General features: G+C 47.0%; 1 protein-coding gene across 1 annotated transcript in view; it reads left to right on the top strand.

Moving 5' to 3' along the window:
• LOC144934673 (complement C3) overlaps positions 1 to 21,437 on the top strand; it is a 238,628-nt gene that overhangs the window by 185,217 nt on the left and 31,974 nt on the right. The window contains exons 30-33 of the mRNA XM_078860724.1: positions 10,840 to 11,021; positions 14,145 to 14,303; positions 14,831 to 14,890; positions 18,461 to 18,551. Of these exons, the coding sequence (XP_078716850.1) occupies positions 10,840 to 11,021; positions 14,145 to 14,303; positions 14,831 to 14,890; positions 18,461 to 18,551 (492 nt within the window). The remainder of the gene's footprint in view (positions 1 to 10,839; positions 11,022 to 14,144; positions 14,304 to 14,830; positions 14,891 to 18,460; positions 18,552 to 21,437) is intronic.

The raw sequence follows: 21,437 nt of genomic DNA, 5'->3' as shown, positions 1-21,437 counted from the left end.
ACTGGCTAGGCCACTCCAGGACCTTAATGTGCTTCTTCTTGAGCCACTCTTTTGTTGCCTTGGCCGTGTGTTTTGGGTCATTGTTATGGTGGAATACCCATCCATGACCCATTTTCAATGCCCTGGCTGAAGGAAGGAGGTTCTCACCCAAGATTTGACGGTACATGGCCCCGTCCATCGTCCCTTTGATGCGGTGAAGTTGTCCTGTCCCCTTAGCAGAAAAACACCCCCAAAGCATAATGTTTTCACCTCCATGTTTGACGGTGGGGATGGTGTTCTTAGGGTCATAGGCAGCATTCCTCCTCCTCCAAACACGGCGAGTTGAGTTGATGCCAAAGAGCTCCATTTTGGTCTCATCTGACCACAACACTTTCACCCAGTTGTCCTCTGAATCATTCAGATGTTCATTGGCAAACTTCAGACGGGCATGTAGATGTGCTTTCTTGAGCAGGGGGACCTTGCGGGCGCTGCAGGATTTCAGTCCTTCACGGCGTAGTGTGTTATCAACTGTTTTCTTGGTGACTATGGTCCCAACTGCCTTGAGATAATTGACAAGATCCTCCCGTGTAGTTTTGGGCTGATTCCTCACCGTTCTCATGATCATTGCAACTCCACGAGGTGAGATCTTGCATGGAGCCCCAGGCCGAGGGAGATTGACAGTTCTTTTGTGTTTCTTCCATTTGCGAATAATCGCACCAACTGTTGTCACCTTCTCACCAAGCTGCTTGGTGATGGTCTTGTAGCCCATTCCAGCCTTTTGACTGTGGCCGAGAAGACCTGGAGCTTCATGCGAAGCGAGAGACCAGGTAGCTTCCACACAGCGTAACATAAGAAGAAGAAGATACACCTTCTAACAGTGCCAAGACCTACCCTCTCGTATCTACCACTGTTCCGCACACTAACTATACGTTTGGGGAGAAATCTTGCCTTTTTGCTTCTTGTAAGGCAATAGCATTTACAAAATAACACTTGCCACCCACAAACGACATATCTTTCACTTTTCTTTTGTGTTTATTCCTCCATGTGTTTGTGTGTCAGACCATTTATGTGTGAGTCCATGTATGTCTCCGTCGTTCACTGTGTGTGTGTCGGTAGCGTAACGCTCAGCGTGCTGCAGCACGAACCCAGCAACTCCACTTGCATTCATCTCATTGCCTACAACTTTTCACATTCTCTTGAACTGTGCCGAGCCTCCACTATGTCCACTCCGACTATAATGACTGCCTTATGCGTTGTGTAAACATCGCCGCTCGGGACACAAAGGCGACCGGGCAAGCTGCAAGCACTTATAAAGACAGAAATGGCACACAAGGGAGTGCATTCCCAACACCAAGCCCGCCCGCCGTTGTCTCCCCATTGCCGATGTTTACACACCGCACCAGCTACAGATTCCATGCTGCAGAGACCTAGGTGAGGCCCACAACCGATTGACATTATCGTTACCGCTGTCGGCCCTTGTCAGTTATATAACTCAGGTTGCCGAGGTCGTGGCACGCCGCACTAACACCTACGCTACCTGCTCTATACACACAACACACACACACGTACGCAGTGCCGTGTGCGTGCGTTATTATGATGTCCCAACGTGACGGCTGTGTTCTCTGTGTGCCGCCAATCTTGCACAGCAGCAGAGGAGCCGGACAGAAACTGCGAGCCGGGTCAAAATCGTACAAGCAAGTGTGAGCAACGCCGCGCTACTACATTTTTCCTTTTTTGCATTCCCTATACCTTTGTCAACACTTCATCCCTCAGTACGATGCTTGAGCAGTGCTGTTATGTTACATTCGTGTGCATTGGCTCATTTTCACAGATGCATGCATGCTCCTCCTAACTACACTTCTAAATAAAGACCACCGGAGGAGACAGATAGGCCATGCCTGTTACACTAACGATCTATCCGCGTACTCACTGTGGTCAAATTTTCATGTGCCGCACAAATGCCTAAAAGAAATAAAACAATGCTCTCTAATAAAAAAAAACACAAAGCGAGTGGCGCTGCGCCACGCCCAACAAACACTGCAGGAGCAGCACCTTTCTAAAAAAACAAAGAAGCCACCTCAGCAGCACACGCTCTGGAAAATGAGGAGCAGCGTGCACTCCAACAAGCTACTGACTGCACAACCACTGCTGATGCCCAAGAAGAGTTCAACTCTCAACAACGTGCATCTCGACAAGCCACAACCGCACACGCACTGCAGCAGCACGGGCTGAGGAAATTCCTAAACAGTGCGTGCATCTCGACATGCCAGGGACCGCACAGTCACTGCAGCAGCATGCCTTTAAGAAACGCCTGACCATCGTGCATCTCGACAAGCCAGGGACCGCAGAGCCACTGCAGCAGCACGGGTTGTAGAAAACCCTGAACATCATGCATCTCGACAGGCAAGGGACCGCACAGTCACTGCAACAGCATGGGCAGAGGAACTACAACATCATCAAATGGCACGCCAAAGACAAGTCCGTCATGCTGCTGCATCTAGAACAAGAGCAAATAACCCCGACTGGAACATAGCTGCTTTTATTTACCAACCAGATATCGATTATCAATCTATGGTCATAATAGGCTGCATGTCTATTACTTGCACAGATTGCGGCGCTAAAAAGTGGAAAGGCAAATGCAAGGGAATGTGCTGCAGTCATGGAAAAGTAAAACTTCCTCTTGTGCAGATGCCCCCTGAGCCACTTAGATCCTTGCTATCTGTCCATACTCCTGAGTCTAAACACTTTCTGGCCAACATCAGAAAGTACAATTCCTGCTTTCAAATGACTTATTTTGGTGCGACAAAGGAGATAGTGTAGCCAGACTTTATGCCCACATTTAAGGTTCAGCGCCAAGTTTATCATCAAATCGGATCCATGTGTAATGCGGGCGTAAATGGCCTCGCGGATATGACGGCACGGGGGGAGGAGTTAGGTCACGTGAGAGAGAGGGGTGAGGTCTTAAGGGAGAGATACCGGAAGAGACGGGGGAGTGTTGGGAATAGAGACAGAGTGAGGCCACGCAGGGCGGAGGTTGGAGAGTGGCGAGATCGCCACACACAGTAAGACTCGGCACCGTCGGTCAGCGGTGACCGAGCACGGAGGAACGGTGAGCAGCGGTGGAGCTGCAGTGAGAGCAGCCGGAGGACTGCACAGGGGACCTGCAGCGGAGCTGCAGGAGCGCGAAAGGCTACGGGAGCGAAGGCAGCTGTGGAGCTGCCAAGCGGGGAGGCTCTGAGCGAGGGCCGTGTGGGACAAGTGTAAAGACCCCAAATAAAGGACAACGGAGACAGACCCAGTGAACGTGTCCTTTATTACACTGGTGTCAGAAGTGAAACGGCATGTCAAAACAGCTGAGAAGAAAGAATATTCCTGCGCCATGATCTGCTACATCATCCGACGACGACGACCTTCATCAGGCGGTGGACCTGCCTGCGATGGAGGAGGAGATCCGTCCGGGAACGAGTATGGGTCCGGGAGTCCACGACGTCGCCACGTTGGTGGACCCGTCGGCGCCGGAGAACGCGGACTTGAGATGGAGACAGATGGCTGCGCAGCTGGAGACACTGAAAACCGTGCTGGCGCAATTGTGCGAGCTCGTCACGCCGAGGACGGCGTTGGGGAGAGCCGATGGTGGTCTGCAGGCCGCCGCCTTGCCTGCGCTGTCGGCGCCATCTGCCACGCGGCACGAAGACGCCATCTTGGGCGTGGCAGGAGAAGAACGGCGGGAAGCCGCCATCTTGCGCTCTCCGCGGCGGGAGGCCGCCATCTTCAACACGTTGCGATGCGACGCCATTTGAATATGCCACGTGATGAGTCATCGGCTGAGGACGGCGGAACAAGGAGTCGCAGTCGTCATCTCACAACTGTTAAGGAATTCTCCATCGGTGGCGATTGGAGTGCTTTCGCCTGCAGATTTTTGGCGGCAGTACACTCTGCAAGGTGGACTGACGCTGAGGCATTGGAGGTTCTGCCGACTCTTCTCGACGACGAGTCGGTGAGATTCTTCCATTCTATAAAGGCCAAGAAGAAGAAAACATTGAGAGGAGTTTTCGACGAGATGGCAGATGCATACGAGCCACCGGATGATGCTCATCGCCGGTTTGTTCAACGCCAGCGAGCACCCGAGGAGTCGCCGGTGGCATACAGGGGTGCTGTATTGGAGTTGGCCATGGCCGCATACCCGGAGACGGAGCCTGACCTGCTTGAACCTCTCATTTTGGGAAAGATACTCGAGCTGTCCCGGGATTTGGGGATCCCTATGCCGGTGTGTGGCCATGAAAAGCTGACATCCCGGGCGGCCGCTAAATGTCTGGATGCCCAGTTCAACCTGCGCCGTTGGAAACAAGTCACGGCGTGGACGGGGGGGCCCATCGTCGAAGGAAGGCGGTGTACGTTCCTGACGGGGGGGGCCCTCAGGAGCTGACAGCTGCCTCTGCTCAGTGGTCGGCCCGCAGTAGGCCGGGGCCGCGATTTGCGCCGCCGACACGGGAGCGTCGGGACGGGGGGCCTGCGGCGCGGCGCAACGACATCGACTGCTTCCGCTGCGGTCGTAAGTGCCATTACGCCAGGGACTGCTGGGCCCGTGTCCCAGGTCCGCCCCAGCAGGAGGCCTCAACAGCGGACGTGCCGCGGAAGGATCCTCCAGGACAGGCAAGTCGGTGCGCACCAGACACCCGGCAAGGCTTGACACCTCACTCATCACCGTTGTCGTGCCATGTCGCTCGGTAACGCAGTGGCGTAAATTGGCACGGCGGGTCGTCGCGGCCGCTACTGGTTCGTCCACTGTACCTGGTTCTATACAAGGGGTCGACGTGCGTGTTTTAGTGGATTCCAGAGCGTCCGCGACCATTATATCCGATGTAATTTTCCATCTGTTGGGCATCCCACCAGAGGCCGTGCGTCCGGTTTACGATTCCTGCGTCGCTGCGAACGGGGGTATTGTGGGCCAGGTGGACGCTAAAATATCTATCGGGGGAGTGTCGGCCTCGGGAATTGTGTTAATTTCGAGGTCCCTTGCAGTTCCTTGTTTGTTGGGAACTGATTTTCTGGCCAAGATGCCCATTCTAATCAGAATGAATGAAAACTGCATTGAATTACCGGGTGGGCGAAAAATTACATTTCTACCGTCGCCCTGGGGGCGACCTGCTCCGGTCGCCCAGGTGCAGGCGCTGTCTGAGGTATCTGTTGATATTCCACCTGGCTCACAGATGCTTATCCCTTTGCGATATCGGAAGCCTGTGCCTGGTCGTCAAGGTGCAATTGGGGTTTTGTTGTCGCCGTCCGCCACCATAACGGGCGGATCGGCGCTCGTCGGGGCGCAAACTATGGTCCGGCCGGACCAGCAGCCGTTTCTGCAGGTGCTTAATGCAAGTACCGAAAATGTGTGTGTGCCGGCTGGTACGGTTGTGGCACATGCCACTACGGCGTTTACGGCACAAGATTATCTGGGCAGCCAGGTCATGGTTGGTGGTGTTTCAGGCCCTGGGGCCGCAGATAATCGCTGGATCGCCGAATTGTGTGGGGGAAATCCTTCCCTTTCCGGGGAACAACGTTGCGCGCTTCGTAAATTATTATTGAGTTATTCTGATGTGTTTAGCTCCAACGATTTGGACTTGGGACGCACCTCCTTGCTTTACCATCATATTGACACAGGGGACGCTGCCCCTATTCGGTTAAACTCGCATCGATGAGTCCAGCGGAGCGAGATCAGGTTCGAGGGGCAGTGGATGACATGCTGGCTGCGGACATAATATCTCCATCTAACAGCCCATGGGGCGCGCCTGTTGTTTTGGTTAAAAAGAAAGACGGCAAATTGCGATTTTGTGTGGATTTTCGGAAATTAAATAAAGTGTCTGTGGCAGATGCGTACCCCCTGCCGCGTATGGACGACTCCCTCGATGCCTTGTTGGGGGCGAAGTTCTTTTCAACGCTAGATCTCTCTTCGGGATTCTGGCAGCTTCCCCTTGACGAGCCCTCGCGGGAGAAGAATGCTTTCCGTACGCTGCAGGGGTTATTCCAATTTAATTGTCTTCCGATGGGGTTGAATGCTGCCCCTGCCACATTTCAAAGGTTGATGGAGCTGGTGTTAACGGGGTTGCAGTGGGAGACATGTCTGATATATTTAGACGATAGTATCGTCTTCAGCCGCACATTTGACGAGCATTTACTGCGGTTGGAGGCTGTGTTCGCCAGGATGCGTTCCGCTAATTTGAAATTTAAGCCTAAGAAATGTCACCTACTGCAACGGTCCGTGCGCTATTTGGGGCATATCGTTAGTGCGGACGGGGTGGCCACGGATCCGGACAAGACAGCGTGCATCCGTAACTGGCCAACCCCGGCCACGGTGGGGGATGTACGTCAGTTTTTGGGGTTTGCCTCATATTATCGGAGGTTTGTTCCGAATTTTGTGACGATCGCGAGGCCCTTGCACCTCCTTACGGGTAAAGGATGGAAATTGGCTTGGGGACCGCCAGAAGAGGCGGCATTTCAGGGCCTGCGCGATCGATTGGCTATGACGCCGACGTTGGATTATCCTGATTTCGATCACCCCTTCATTCTGGATACGGACGCGAGTGTCACGGGCATTGGGGCCGTGTTGTCTCAGTCCAAAGGTGGTGTGGAGCGCGTGGTGGCGTACGGTAGCCGGGTTTTGTCTCCCGCAGAAACCCGCTACTGCGTCACTCGCAGGGAACTTTTGGCTATTGTTTTCTTTCTCCGCCAATTTCGACCGTATCTCTCCGGTCGTTCATTTATTGTACGCACGGATCATGCGGCCTTGCAGTATGCTCTCAAGATGGACCAACCATCCGGCCAGTTGGCGCGGTGGTTGGACACGCTGCAAGAATTTTCCTTCCAAATTCACCATCGGAAGGGGGTGCGTCACGCGAATGCGGACGCGCTTTCTAGGTTGCTGCAGCGATCCCCTTGCGCGTGCACGTCTGGGACGCATAGATGTGCGCCGATTCAGCATCCCCCTCAGCCTGTTGCGTTGGCGGTCGAGGTGCCTGAAGCTCCAAGGGAGCCGGGACCGGCTGATGGGATTTTGAATCTTCCAAGGGCTGTGTGGATTCGGGAACAAATGTTGGACGATTCATTGGTGACTTTACGGAATCGGCCTGCGAAGAAGAGTGGGGGACCGGATACGGGGGGTATGCCGGAAACTGCTCTCCGCGATGGTCTGCTGATGTGGAGGGAAGGGTTACAGGAACGCTGGCGTCTGGTTGTACCGGCATCCTTGCGGTACGAATTGATTAGGACTCTGCATTGCGACACGCTCTTACATCTGGGGGTGCAGAAGACCCTATTGACGTTGCAGCGAGATTACTTTTGGCACGGCATGACAACAGATGTCGTCGGTCACGTTCGCGCGTGTCCCGATTGTGCCCGGCGAAAAGCCACCTAAACAACCATATGTGCCGCCAATACAGTCTATTCAGGTGTCTCGAGTTAATGAATTGGTGGCGTTGGATATTTTGGGACCCTTCCCGCCATCCGCTAAAGGTAATAAATACTTGCTGGTTGGGGTGGAGTACCTCTCCCGCTGGCCGATGGCCTGGCCGTTGCCTGACCAGTCGGCGGCGTCTATCACAGACGCCTTTCTATTTGGGTACGTTATGGACAAGGGGGCGCCGGAGAGGCTCCTCACAGACCAAGGCCGGAATTTTTCTTCTAAATTGTTGGGGGAAGTGTGTGCGGCTCTTGGAACTAAAAAGATACGGACATCTCCCTACCACCCACAAACGGATGGTATGGTCAAACGGCTAAATCGGACTTTGTCCGCCATGTTGTGTCACACGGTGAGTGAAAAACAATCAGATTGGGATTTGCATATCCCTGGGGTACTTTCGGCATACCGGATGCGGCTACAGGATATTCGCCGTTTTTCCTTATGTACGGTCGCGAAAACGTGCCGCCGATGGATGTGCAGTTGGGAACTGGAGTGAGGGGACCTGCTAAGCCTCTTCCTGATTACATTCAGGACACCGTTCGCCATGTTACTGAGGCGCGGGAAGGGGCCCGCATGGCTACGGCCAAAGCCCAGGCCCGGAACGAGCGGTGTGCTCGACGCTCTAAGGGGGAGTGCCCATGGAAGGTGGGGGACATGGCCTGGCTCCATTGCCCGCAGGTGCGGCCAGGTACCTCTCCTAAATTACATAAACCATGGCAAGGGCCGGTTCGCCTCATCGAGGTTCCCAACCCACAGTCTGCGCGTGTTCGGTTTGGATCTCGGCGTTGGTTCGTTCACACGTCTCGCTTGAAACCATATGTGGCCCCTCGAACTGATGCGTCATCTCCTGATGTTGCCTTGCCGGGGTCTGTTGCTGCCGACTCACCCTTGCCTGTGCCTGTTGACCTTGCAAGAGCGCCTGTCGTGCCTTTTACAGACAAGCCGGCCGTGACACTACAGGAGACAGGGGACTCTGCTCGGGGTCAGCCTACCACGGCTGCGGGGACTCCGAGCCCCGCCGCCCTTCCGACCCCGCCGCAGACACGATTGCGGGACACCTCCGATGCTGGGCCTTCAGGGACACGGGACCGGGACGTTGACGGGCCTCCAATAGCAACAGGAGGACTTCATCCTGTCGCTCCTAAAACCCCGTCACGTTCCCGGTCTGCAGGAGGGCCGCCGCCCGTCCGGGACGGACCGGCGACCTGCACGCAGTCGAAGTCCCTTACATTTCGTTGAATTTTACTGTTGTGTTCTTGTTGTTATTGTTATATTTATTGTATGCTTCGTTGTCATTGCATGTGTGATGGTTGTGTTCGCTCGCATTACTTGTTGTCGTTATTGTTCAGCCGAGGTCGGCTGGATTTTCTCTACGGGGGAGGGTGGTGTAATGCGGGCGTAAACGGCCTCGCGGATATGACGTGACGGGGGGAGGAGTTAGGTCACGTGAGAGAGAGGGGTGAGGTCTTAAGGGAGAGATACCGGAAGAGACGGGGGAGTGTTGGGAATAGAGACAGAGTGAGGCCACGCAGGGCGGAGGTTGGAGAGTGGCGAGATCGCCACACACAGTAAGACTCGGCACCGTCGGCCAGCGGTGACCGAGCACGGAGGAACGGGGAGCAGCGGTGGCGCTGCAGTGAGAGCAGCCGGAGGACTGCACAGGGGACCTGCAGCGGAGCTGCAGGAGCGCGAAAGGCTACGGGAGCGAAGGCAGCTGTGGAGCTGCCAAGCGGGGATGCTCTGAGCGAGGGCCGTGTGGGACAAGTGTAAAGACCCCAAATAAAGGACAACGGAGACAGACCCAGTGAACGAGTCCTTTATTACACATGCAATCACTGACCGGTGAAGAGCCCAAGTTCATTCAGTTATTCTTCATGGGAGATGAGGGTCAGCAAGGCAACCTGCGATGCAACAATGTTCCTGGTGCCCGACTACAAATTGTCCTCTCTCTCGAAGGGATGCTCAACCAACACAATTTATTGATTTCAAGTTTCAATCATGCAGCACAACAAGTCACCTCCAATGAATATCAGGTTGTCATCAGTGCATCCAAAGTCCCAAGCGGAAGCATGCGCGGAGGTACCATGCCCCTACTTGTGGTGAGGTTGCTGTTCTTATGGTGGGTGAGGAACATGGTAGGAGAGACATTGTGCTTCAATACCAAGACAACACCATCAAACGCATTCCTGAGACAAAGAGAGCATATGATGCCCTACAATATCTCGTATTTTGTGGAATGGGCAAGATGGGTACCACGTCCAGATTCCACAAATTATCAAAGCAACAGGACAAAGGCATCCTCACAAAACTGTCTTCTCTAAGGACTTATATTCCTTTATGATCATGCACAGAGAAGGAGGAAACCACATAGTGAGGTGCGCCAACCTCTTTTACCAGTCGATGAGTATGCCAAATTGAGAGTGAACGCCTTCTCGACATTCAACTCAATCAAAAACGCCTGCGTGTAGAACAGTGCGTTCATCTCAGGGATGCTATCAATGCTGACTGATATGCAAATGCTCTGAATTTGGGTAAATTTGTTATTTTGCCTTCATCATTCACTGGTGGACCAAGATACATGCATGAGAGGACTCAGGATGCCATGACCTATATCAGGCAATATGGCAGGCCAGATCTCTTTATCACCTTTATTTGCAATCCTAAATGGACGGAGATCCAGGTTGAGCTTTATCAAAACCAAAAACCAACCGATAGACATGACATAATTGCAAGGGTGTTTAAACTCAAAGTTGATGCACTCATGAGGCTTTTCACGAGAAAGGAAGGCGGCGTCTTTGTGAAGACAATATGTCACTTGCACACCATTGAGTGGCAAAAACGTGGTCGTCCTCATGCTCACATATTGCTATGGATGCGGGATAAAATAATGGCAGTGATATTGACACTTTCATTAGTACCGAGCTACCTAACCCGAATCACGACCCTGCCCTGTTTGATGTTGTCTGCAAGCAAATGGTCCATGGCCCATGTGGGGATTTCAATCCAAGTTCCCCATGCATGCAAGACACCAAGTGTACCAATAAGTATCCCAGAAACTTCTTAAAATTTACTCAGGCAGGACATGATCGCTATCCTCTATATCGTTGCAGAAATACTGATGATGGTGGATTTGAAACAACGCTCTGACCTGGCACTAACTTTGAAATGAAGGTTGTCTGTCTTTTTCGCCCGGGCAACGCCGGGTACTTCCCGCTATTGTATATATATGTCGCCCAGTGATTGTGCCTGAAGTGTGAGAAATAAATAAGAATCCCTCTACACGTTATGTCTCAGAAGTCGCTCACTACACATCAATGTTACTGTTCTAAAAATCAGTTACCTATCTCTGCAACACAACATAAGAGTGAAGAGACACTAATTTGTGGATGTATCTGTACCACATGTTTAAGGCCATCGCTATTGGAAGGCGGATGAAACAAGTCATGTGCTTAAGATGTCTGCAATCTCAGTGGAGGCCACCGCATATGGGCTACTGACGTATCTGCGCAAGAAGCACTATGAGAGCGCTCGAGAAATTGTTGACTGGCTTACCGAGCAGCGAAACTACGGGGGCGGCTTCCGATCCACACAGGTGTGTACAAATTCATAATAAATAAACTGGCACTTCCAGCGATTGTTGTTGTCCTTCCCCCGCACCTCCCATTAGCATGGTTGGCTATGTATGGTGCGAAATAAGTTAAACTTACATGCATTAATCAGTCAAATAAACCCAATTAAAAGACTCGCCACATTTGTCATGAACGTTGCATTATACAATTAACATATATACAGTAATACCCCGATTTACGCCCTCCCACTTTATGTAATTTCGCTATAATGTACTCAAATGATTAATACCCAATCCCAATTAATGTAACGTGTACCTTGCCATAACGTACTCGAGATTTACGAACTAAACCGTTAAGTCACACATTTTTATCCCTGTAATCAGTTGACATTTGGGTATTGGTCCACAGAGAGAGTAGGAAGATTTTCCGACCAATATAATTTCGTAATTAATTTTTATGGGTTGGAAAACCTAATGATCGAGCAAAATTTGTGTTGTAAGACCCTCCGCCATTTGACATAGCCAACCATTGGATTGATGCACGTACAAGCGTTTAACATGCCAATTAGTATGGCTTCAGCTCACAAGCATCTTCAGGCTAGAATTCAGCATCCTGCATTCTGCCCTTGACCTCGCATATCCAATTTATACATTTGATTTAGAAAATTGCTCTTCAACAGTTTACAACATGATAATTGGTGCATTAAATGCTTCAGTTGTTTGGCTGTGTTTGGTGGTGAAAGCTTTTGAAACCAAAATCTGATCACATGGCCTAACCTACATCCACTATCAAATATACTGTTTCGATTTAAAGCTTTCGTGACTGCAGGGATTCATCTTCTTGGTTCTTTCGGTAAAGTCACGTAGAAGGGAAGTAATAAAATAATAAAAATAAAACATAATAAAATAAAATAATTCTCACGACGTTTCGGCTACAACGCAAGCAGCCGTCTTCAGGTGAAGAATGAGACACTGCCAAGCTAGGAGCTTATATATAAGCTGGGTTGGAGGTGGGGAATGGATTCTTTGCTCCGCTGCAACTTTCCTTCCACGACTCACCCATTGACAGGACGGTCAATGGTACAGTGTACAATAACAAATAGTATAACATTTATATGCTTAATACAATGTACAAAGTAATATATAGTATCGTAATTGTATAGTAAACATATAGCAGTGTGATACACATTAGGGTGGGTAGAATAATACATAGTGTTATATTAAAATGTATAAGGTATAGGGTGGTTTATAGCAATACAGTATATAATTTAACGTTGGGTTTGTCTATGGCAGTATATAGTACGGTGTATGCTCGTGTGATGTAAGAGAATAAAGTTTAGATGGAAGCATATTATATAATTTTTACGACATAGAACTGTAATGTATTACTTGCTGTTAGTAACTCAGCTTATTGTAGAGTATAGTAAGTATACTGATGATGCTATGCAGTTTATACTTTAGTTTTTTATGTAGTTTATACTTTAGTTTTCTACGTGGTTGTTTAGTAACTGCAGCTGCATACTATTAACATTCCTTTCCTTTGTTAATGCTACCCCCTGCACCCTAAATTTGGTGCTGCTGATCCTGCATAATGCATGGGCATAATATGACTTTGAAACCCCCCCCGCCCACCTCCTACGCATTTCCATGAATATGCTAAATTCCTCTTGAGATGCACATTCTTTTTGTTAAGGCGCTCTTCTTCCACCTCCAACCCAGCTTATATATAAGCTCTTAGCTTGGCAGTGTCTCATTATTCACCTGAAGACGGCTGCTTGCGTTGTAGCCGAAACGTCGTGAGAATTATTTTATTTTATTATGTTTTATTTTTATTATTGTATTACTTCCCTTCTACGTGACTTTACCGAAAGAACCAAGAAGATAGCTGTAGTAATCACGTGTGTGGTGGTTGTTACACTCGGAACTGTAAATACGTTCAGTTATAAATGAAGCTCTACTTCTACAAAAATTAACGTCTCCAAGGAACTTCTTTATACAGATGCTAATTCACCTACACTGTGTTCCCATACAGTAATAGTGGTGGTAGTCACCATCACCTATGTTCTATGCAACGCCAATCATATAACAATGGTTAAAAGAGTACGTTAGCAGAGGTGCACAAGCACAATAAAATGACGAATTTGTAATTTACGTTTTCTCAAAAAAGACTTGTCTGAAGTGTTGGCTTATTACCTATTTTGATTCACAGTTGATTTATGGGTGAGGCCACGGAATGATCTGGCCAAATATGTGTCGTTACAACCCTCCACCACCTGCCTTAAAAATATGAGAATGGTTCACCTTACCGGTGAGCTGAAACAATAATAGTTGGGCCGTTCAATGCTTGTACACCACCCGACTGTTTTATTTGATTGGCTATATCAGATGGTGGAGGATCATAACGACACAGATTTGGTCAGATCATTGTGGCCTCACCAAAAATATATGTATGAATAATAATATTGTCTGAAAAGTCCTACGTGTTAAGTTATATTGTCCATGTTTTTATTATAAGGCAGTGATTATGATTATCAGTGCTACATTTTGTATGTACTCCAAATACCTAATAGTTTTACGCATTGTGCACACATAAATGTATATAATTACCAAAATCCTCAGCAGGAAATGTGCATTATTGGGGTGGTGACATAGCCCAGTGGTAACGCGTTCACCGTTTGTAGCAGAGGTTTGTGGTTCAATTCCAGCAAGCCACCGTTGGTTATTAACCATAACTATATGACATCTGCTTTACAGTGGAGGTTAAAGATCCCCCAACATTAATTGAAATACCAGATCATTATATTCTCTTATCACGGTCCAATTGGGAAAATTACCTGCAAATTACTCAAATTGGATTACGCTTAGTGACATTTCTTCCGACTGGCAGACTAATGCCCAATTGCATGCTCGATGCTGGGTCACCTTGTGCCAAACAGGGGCCAGCTTCCACTGGGGGTGACCAATCAAATATTTTGAGATAAGATGTGATGACAGTCGCTTATTGTGTGGCAAGTCCTCTGAGATGCCCGGGCTTAAGGGAGTGGGCTCTATCACAATTGTTTTTGTAATAATCGTTACCTATTAATGAACTCGAACTATTGCACAATCTTGATTATTATTGAGTAATGTGGTGTGCTGTGTATGCAGGACACTATTTTGGCCTTGCAAGCAATGGCTCAATACAAGATGGATTCTTCCAGTAAAGAACTGATTGATGTGCAGCTGGAAATAACATCTCCAAAAAACAATTTTGAGAAGAAAATGAAAATTACTGAAGAAACTCGGTTTGTGCAAGAACCTCATAAGGTAGGTGCAAGAGGTAATTTTCTTCATTGAAAATTTGGAAGGAGGATGGTGCAGTGGTATCACTCGTACCATACAGCAAGAAGTGCCTGGATTATATTCCGACTTGGGTGCCTTGAATGTGCAGGTTGTATGTTCTCCCCCTGTTCTGTATTGGTTCTTCCAGATTATCTGATTTCCTCCCACAGCTAACACGAAGCACAACATCTTCCAGGTATTGGCCAAACATCCCAATACTGAGAAATGACCTGAAAATGACTCAACTGGGATTAGACACAGCAACATCACCTCTACTGTGAAACTACTGCAGACTGTCAAACAGAATCATTATGTGATATCCTTGCACTATAACAATGACGCTTACAACAAATGTACTAAATTATCATGAAAGGCATTGCAATTTAAATCTATTATATTCATTAAAATTGGTCAATATTTAGAAATTAGCCTTCCTGCACCCTTTACACACAGGTGGGGCTGATGACTATGATTACATAACCTAGAAATTGAACCGTTTGCGTTGTGTACAGATTCCACCTGGAGGAAATATCACTGTAAAGGCTTCGGGGAGAGGCACGTTTACCCTTTCGGTAAGACTTGCTCATAACCGCTAAGAAATGTGTTACATTTGTATACGCATACATATACACTTTGACTGACTGCAGCAAGTCCATAATAATTTAACATGTAGGCTATCACGACCAATATGATTCGTAATTTATTTTTGGGTTACATCACGGAAGTAAAATGTGTGTTGTAAACCATCCTCCAACCGACAAAGCCAGTTAATACAATTTTTCACTTGAACAAATAGGAAAGATAGTGCACACTGATGCTTATCTCAATGCACACTCGCACCATCACCCAAAACAAAAATCCTCTCATGAAAAGGCTCATACATCGGGTACAATTTTTGTCAGATACTGAAAGTCTGAGGAGTGAGATTAAACATGTCAACCGCTACAATTGAATAGATACAATACACCAAAACCTTGCCCATCGTGGTTTTTCCATTGCGAATTTGACTATTTGCACAATATTTATTGAGGTACACTTCATTCATCAGGCCCCTCTGGCTCGACCACTCGCGGGTTTGGCTGCGAGATTCCTATACAGTACGTATCGTAAAGAACTACTCTACAGGTACTCCAACTACACTCTGCTCACAATGATACTGCTGTGGAAGATTAAAATGCTGTCATCATTCATGGTTAGTTAAAGTTTTTAGTATTTTTTTTTAACGCATGTCATCAATCGTAATGATTATAAAGCCAGGCAAAGCTCTAGGTGTCAATGGAGTCCTCCAAAACTTCCTTATATATCTTGGGCCAAAGGGCCACAACTGGATATCATCCATCCTTACTTAAATGGCCACCGGCTAACTACCAAAAATCTCCTGACAATTGAAAGTGCGAAGCAGACACGGAGGAGGCTGGAGCGTGTTTGGAAGAAGACCGGTTTTGAGACTGCCTGCACATCTGCCAACCGACTCATTGAGTCTCGCAAATCATTCTATGCTCTGTGTCAATGAATCTGCTTGCGACGCCCATTCTCTGTTGCACGTCGTGAAGGGTTTGCTGTACTCCAACCACCGATCAATTAGTCAACCCGGTCTATGCACAGTACTTTCGACAATAGTGATGACCAAGATGGCAGTTTCTAACTTGGAGGCAACGCATTTTCCCGATCTTCTATCTGAGTTTGATCAACCTGGAACCAATTCAAAACTCGAGACCCTGGCACCAACGTCGTTGGCAAATGTGCCGATGTTCATCGCACGGCTGCCAAATAAGATGTCACCGATTCAAAATGGTGCAAAAACACCACTCCTGAGGGCAGCTTGGGCCATAGCAAACCCTGCAAACCATTGCATAGGTCATAAAGCACCTTTGTCTGAAGCAGTTACTTCCCCACGTCATTGCGATGGGCAGATTACATCTGTTGAAGTTGGCGTACCGGAAGTTCCACAGCATTAAAATGGCTCTACAAAAGATCACTCATGAGCTCTTCAAGATCATGGATTACTGGTGCGCAGCAGTGTTGGTTGGCCTCGTCATCACTATGCGATGACGTCACAATTGCGCAGACGTTATGACCCGTGTTTTACACAGCCATTCCGTTTATCATGGAAGTGGAGGTGTAGCAATTCCTCCTATTCCTCGATATTCTGCTTGGACACGGCCCACATGGAAAAAATAACACGGCTTTTATCGATAGAAAATGCACACTTATGCCTAGCTGAATGCATAATTACACCATTCCACACAGAAATATTCTCTCATAAAGATGCTTCATATATCAGGCAAAAAGTGTTCGATATGAACGTCTGAGGAGGAAGATTAAACATGTCAAAGAAGCACTATTATATGATTACAATATCTCACAAATTAACAAAGCATAGAGTGCCGAAAACAAATCAAATAGTACAAATTATGACAGTGCTATTAAAACAAATTACTATATATTCCGGGAGTAACTGATAAACTAGATAGAATTTTGGAAAAACTAAAAAATCCGAGTGAGATTTGGCACAGTACACAATAATCCCAAAAACGTTATCTGGTACTGAAGATAAACTGCCGAAGCTATCAATAAGAGGTGTTTATCAGATTACTTGCTCCTGTGATAAATGCTATGTTGGTCAGACAGGACGAGAGATTGGCACAAGAAAACCAAAGAAACATTAAGATACTCACAAACACAATTGTTAGCAGTTCTAGAACACATGTCTGCCAACCTAGCCATTCAATTTATTTAGAAAACATTTATAGTTCATGAAAAACTAGCTTAAATTGTATTGGCCAAGACTGAAATTTTATTTCGATTTAAAGCTTTCGTGACTGCAGGGATTCATCTTCTTGGTTCTTTCGGTAAAGTCACGTAGAAATTTAAATTGAGAGGAATAAAGAGAATTTCAACAATTTTCATAGAAAGAGACTGAATGCTGCTTGGAAGTGGATAATTAAGTACAATTGCAACAATCGTTAATGTACTCCGACTTAAATTGACACAGCTATATTATAACATTACGAACCATTTAGTAGTTTTCTAGATGACATACCATTTGCCATGCACACAGCACCCTGCACCTAGCTAACACCACGTTCCCTGCACTTAAGACAATCACCATGAATGCAATACTGTCGACCACTCGAATAACCTATAATCTGAGTATATTTGGTTAACTGTGACTAATCTCATGTCTAACATGTATAATTTCATAAGAACATAATCTACTAAAATTGATATGAATACTTTTACCCCCCTGGGTCCTCCTCACTTGTAGGTGCACAGTGAGTACATCACCTTCCCCTATTAAAGACTGTAAACAGGAAGGCAGCTTCACATTTATAGCAATCACCTGATCATGCTGGTTGTAATCACCAGTGAAACGTCGTACTTAATTGTGCATGTTATGGGATTACTCTAACACACAACCGATGCTGCTGAAATATAAAACAATTGGCATGTTCTGTTCATGTGACAAACATCACTAATTGGCTATCGCCTGGATGTGGGTGCACAGGATATGTGATTTTTTGCTAACCCAAAAAACATGAATAATATTGGTCTCAAAAGCTTACGTTAAGCTTTCTTACTCCTCAGCCCTTCAGCTATGTGTTTTCTTTATGCTAACTATTATTTTACTCCTAATGTGTGTTTCTAGTAGTGTTGCATGCTTGCATGAACACCAAGTGGATTGCATGCGTGTTGGGAGAGGTGTTGTGATCAATGCTTGGGTAATGTGGGATCTGCATTTCCAAGGTGCTACACTCTTTACTGGGGTTTTATTTTTCATTGCTGGTAACTGCGTGAAAAAAGCAGTGACTGGTTTCTCACACGTAGAAATGTCTCCATAAGCAAACGCAACATCGTATTTACATTGCTAACTGAGAAATGTAGGGAGCTGGCAAAGTGGTGTAATAATTAGCACACTGGATGTGTAATCTAGAGGTCGCTGATTCAAGTCAATATTCCGGCACTGCCGTTGAAACAATGGTGCAAGTTCATTTGGTGCATTCGTTGTTAAATTCAACTGGTTACCAGTTGCTGACTTTTGAAATGGGCAAATGGTTCTGAAATCACTACTACCGGTTTCCCAATTACCATTAAACAACCCTAGTTTTAATGTGTGTCTGTGTGTGTTTGTTATTCCATAGATTATGAGTGTATTCAACAAGGTGGCTCCCTCAAGCAAATCCTGCTCCACATTTGATTTGAAAGTTACGATGACCGAAGCGGATGACGGAGGTGAATTTTCTCCTTGATTTAGATGGGTAATCTGGGATCTTTCGATTTAAAGCTTTCGTGACTGCAGGGATTCATCTTCTTGGTTCTTTCGGTAAAGTCACGTAGAAGGGAAATAATAAAATGATAACAATAAAACATGATCAAATACAATTCTCACGACGTTTCGGCCACAGGGCTGTTCTTCACCTGAGGATGGCTGCTTGCGTTGTGGCCGAAACGTCGTGAGAATTGTATTTTATCATGTTTTATTTCTATTATTGTATTATTTCCCTTCTACGTGACTTTACCGAAAGAACCAAGAAGATTAATCTGGGATCTGTGCAGCTGTATAGTTTTGGGATGTTTGTAGAGTGGCCAAAACCAGTTACATTAGTTTTTTAACAATTGAAGGAAACCAGATAACTCGAAGAACACCATGCAGAACAATAGGGGAACAGATCATTGCATTCACCTCATAGAAGCTGGTTTCCAGGGTCAACAGAAAACGAGCACAGCAATGATTGACCTCTGCTGCTGCCTATGATGCTGTTTTGCATCATGACCTGCTGCTGAAGTTGGCCAACATCATCAAATGCCGTTCTACTGTACACCTAATCAACGTGATGCTTAGCAACCATACTTTCACTGTATACCTTGCTGTGGAACACAGGCGCAAGAGGATTATGAATAATGACATCCCTAAAGGCTCAGTACTGGTGTAGTAGGTTCAATGGGACTTGGACAACGTAGTCGGAGGCACACCTAGCTATTAACCGTTTCACTCAATACAGGCCAAGGTATACAACACTCGAAGGGATATCGGCCCCTTCACCCGTCTAACAGGGAGATTCCACTATCTCTATCCCGGCTAGCCTACTCCCAGGTCCCCACTACAGAGCTAGGGGAGGCTAGCTGATCCAGCTCTGGCCAAGCTAGGATCACAGCACCCTTAGTCACCAGACCGGCTCTTACAAGAGCATCGGCTCTGGGCTCTCAGGGCCACGCCACTGGCTTGCCCTGGTCGGTCCTTAGAAGGACAGCGATCCAGGGGAGTCCCAGGGCCTATCTAGCCGGTCTTCCTTCTTCACTGGCTTAAGCTAAACACTGAACCCCGAGTCCACCGGCTCACCGCCTTATATAGCAACTCCCCCCCTCCGAGGGGTGGGGCCGTGGGGGATCACAGCGCCGTTTCAGCCCCCTAGGCTAAACGATGCGGACGTGGATGTAAGCATCCTTCCGCGTGCGGGCATAACCACCCCTGGTGTGTTTCTTCGCCCTCCCGTAACACCTCTACACTGGCACTGTCACTATGTACCATGTACAAGAAGTCCTCGTTTAATATCGCGAATGCATTCTTGAAAATTGCGATGTTAAACAAAACTACTTTATACGAAACCATATTCCCATAGGAATGTATTACAGTATTACGTGTAAATATACAATGTCTTTTTATTTATGAGTTTGACAATGCTTCTCTTTTTTGTTGAACCATAACACATTTTACATACAGTACGTACAGTACTCCCCATAGTCCATTCTTGATGATGTTATAGTGAAGCGTAAAAGGACATTAAGTGAGTTTGTTCAATAAAATACTGAAGCCGTTATAACGAAACAACCCTTTGTGTGAAGCAACGTTAAGCGAGGACTTACTGAAGATAAGTGACCTGCCAGGTACATCATGTTGCAAATTCATATATGCATATAACATAACCTTTGCTGCACAGGACACACATCTTTCGAATATTACCAAAAAACGAATGGCTGCTCTAACTTAATTGAACGTATATTTCCATCACTGGATACTCGGACCAGACCTTTCCAAAGCCACCATAAGTGCTTTCCACCTGAACAGTCATGATGTGTCCTTCTGTGGTAGTCCGGTTTGCTATCACCCCACTCCAAGATATCTTGAGGTTATAATTCAGAGTAGCCTGACCTTCAAGCCCCACATAAAACATAAACTTGCGAACTGCCTCCATATCACTAATCCACTTAGTGGCAGAGTTTTGTGCTCCAGCCAATCCTAAAGCTCATACATAAAACTACTGGATGCACAATTACATAACGCAATGCGAATAATAACTGGAACAATCAAACACAAATTCCCTCTTCGTTCTGACGAATCTTCTGCCATCAAACATGCACATAGACATGAAAACTAAAGGAGTTTACACATTTTCTTGCCAACGACAACCTACGTAATCGACCTAGACCTCAACATTGTACAGCAATCCCTCGCCAACCGCGGTGGTTAGGTTCCTGGAAAATGCTACGGTAGGCAAATCCGCGGTTGGTAAAGTACTGCGCCTATGAGAAATACGGGGTTAGGGGAACCGCAGCTGCGGTCAGACTCGTCATAGATTAACTAATTTAGTTGCCTGTTTACTCACTAAACACCGAATAAAATACCGTAAATTACACAATAACATCATAAAACATAAATAAACATTACATTAACTCTACATACCTTTAATAATTACGATGATGACAATGAGATGATAGGAGAAGGGCTGGTTAGAATGAGGAGGGACTGAGCCCACCCTCTTCCTGCAGGCCACAGACAAAAGACTTTCACCTTCACCACTCATGCACACTCCGGGGACCATGATAAAGGGCAATATTAACCCTTTCCCGGAATCGGAAGAAAAAAGAAAATCACTTAAATTAGTATATAAATAATAAACTATGTATACATGAAACCGCGGTTGGCAAGTCTGTGGTTGGTGAGTGATTCCTCTACTTTGCCACCAACTCAAGTCCAAATCCCCCTTTTGGGATCGTGCTGTCACATCCTAGAATCTCACCTGGATCTGGAATAACGCTGGAAAACATAGTGGAACAACGTAGCCATCCAGAATAAATGCGTAAATTGAGACCCAAACATCACACCTCCTGGCTTTCCCA

This window comes from Lampetra fluviatilis, chromosome 11, assembly GCF_964198595.1.
Source record: "Lampetra fluviatilis chromosome 11, kcLamFluv1.1, whole genome shotgun sequence".
NCBI classification, from domain to species: domain Eukaryota; kingdom Metazoa; phylum Chordata; class Hyperoartia; order Petromyzontiformes; family Petromyzontidae; genus Lampetra; species Lampetra fluviatilis.
Note: the sequence above shows the minus strand (reverse complement) of the source record. Positions and strands in the feature narration are given on the sequence as shown.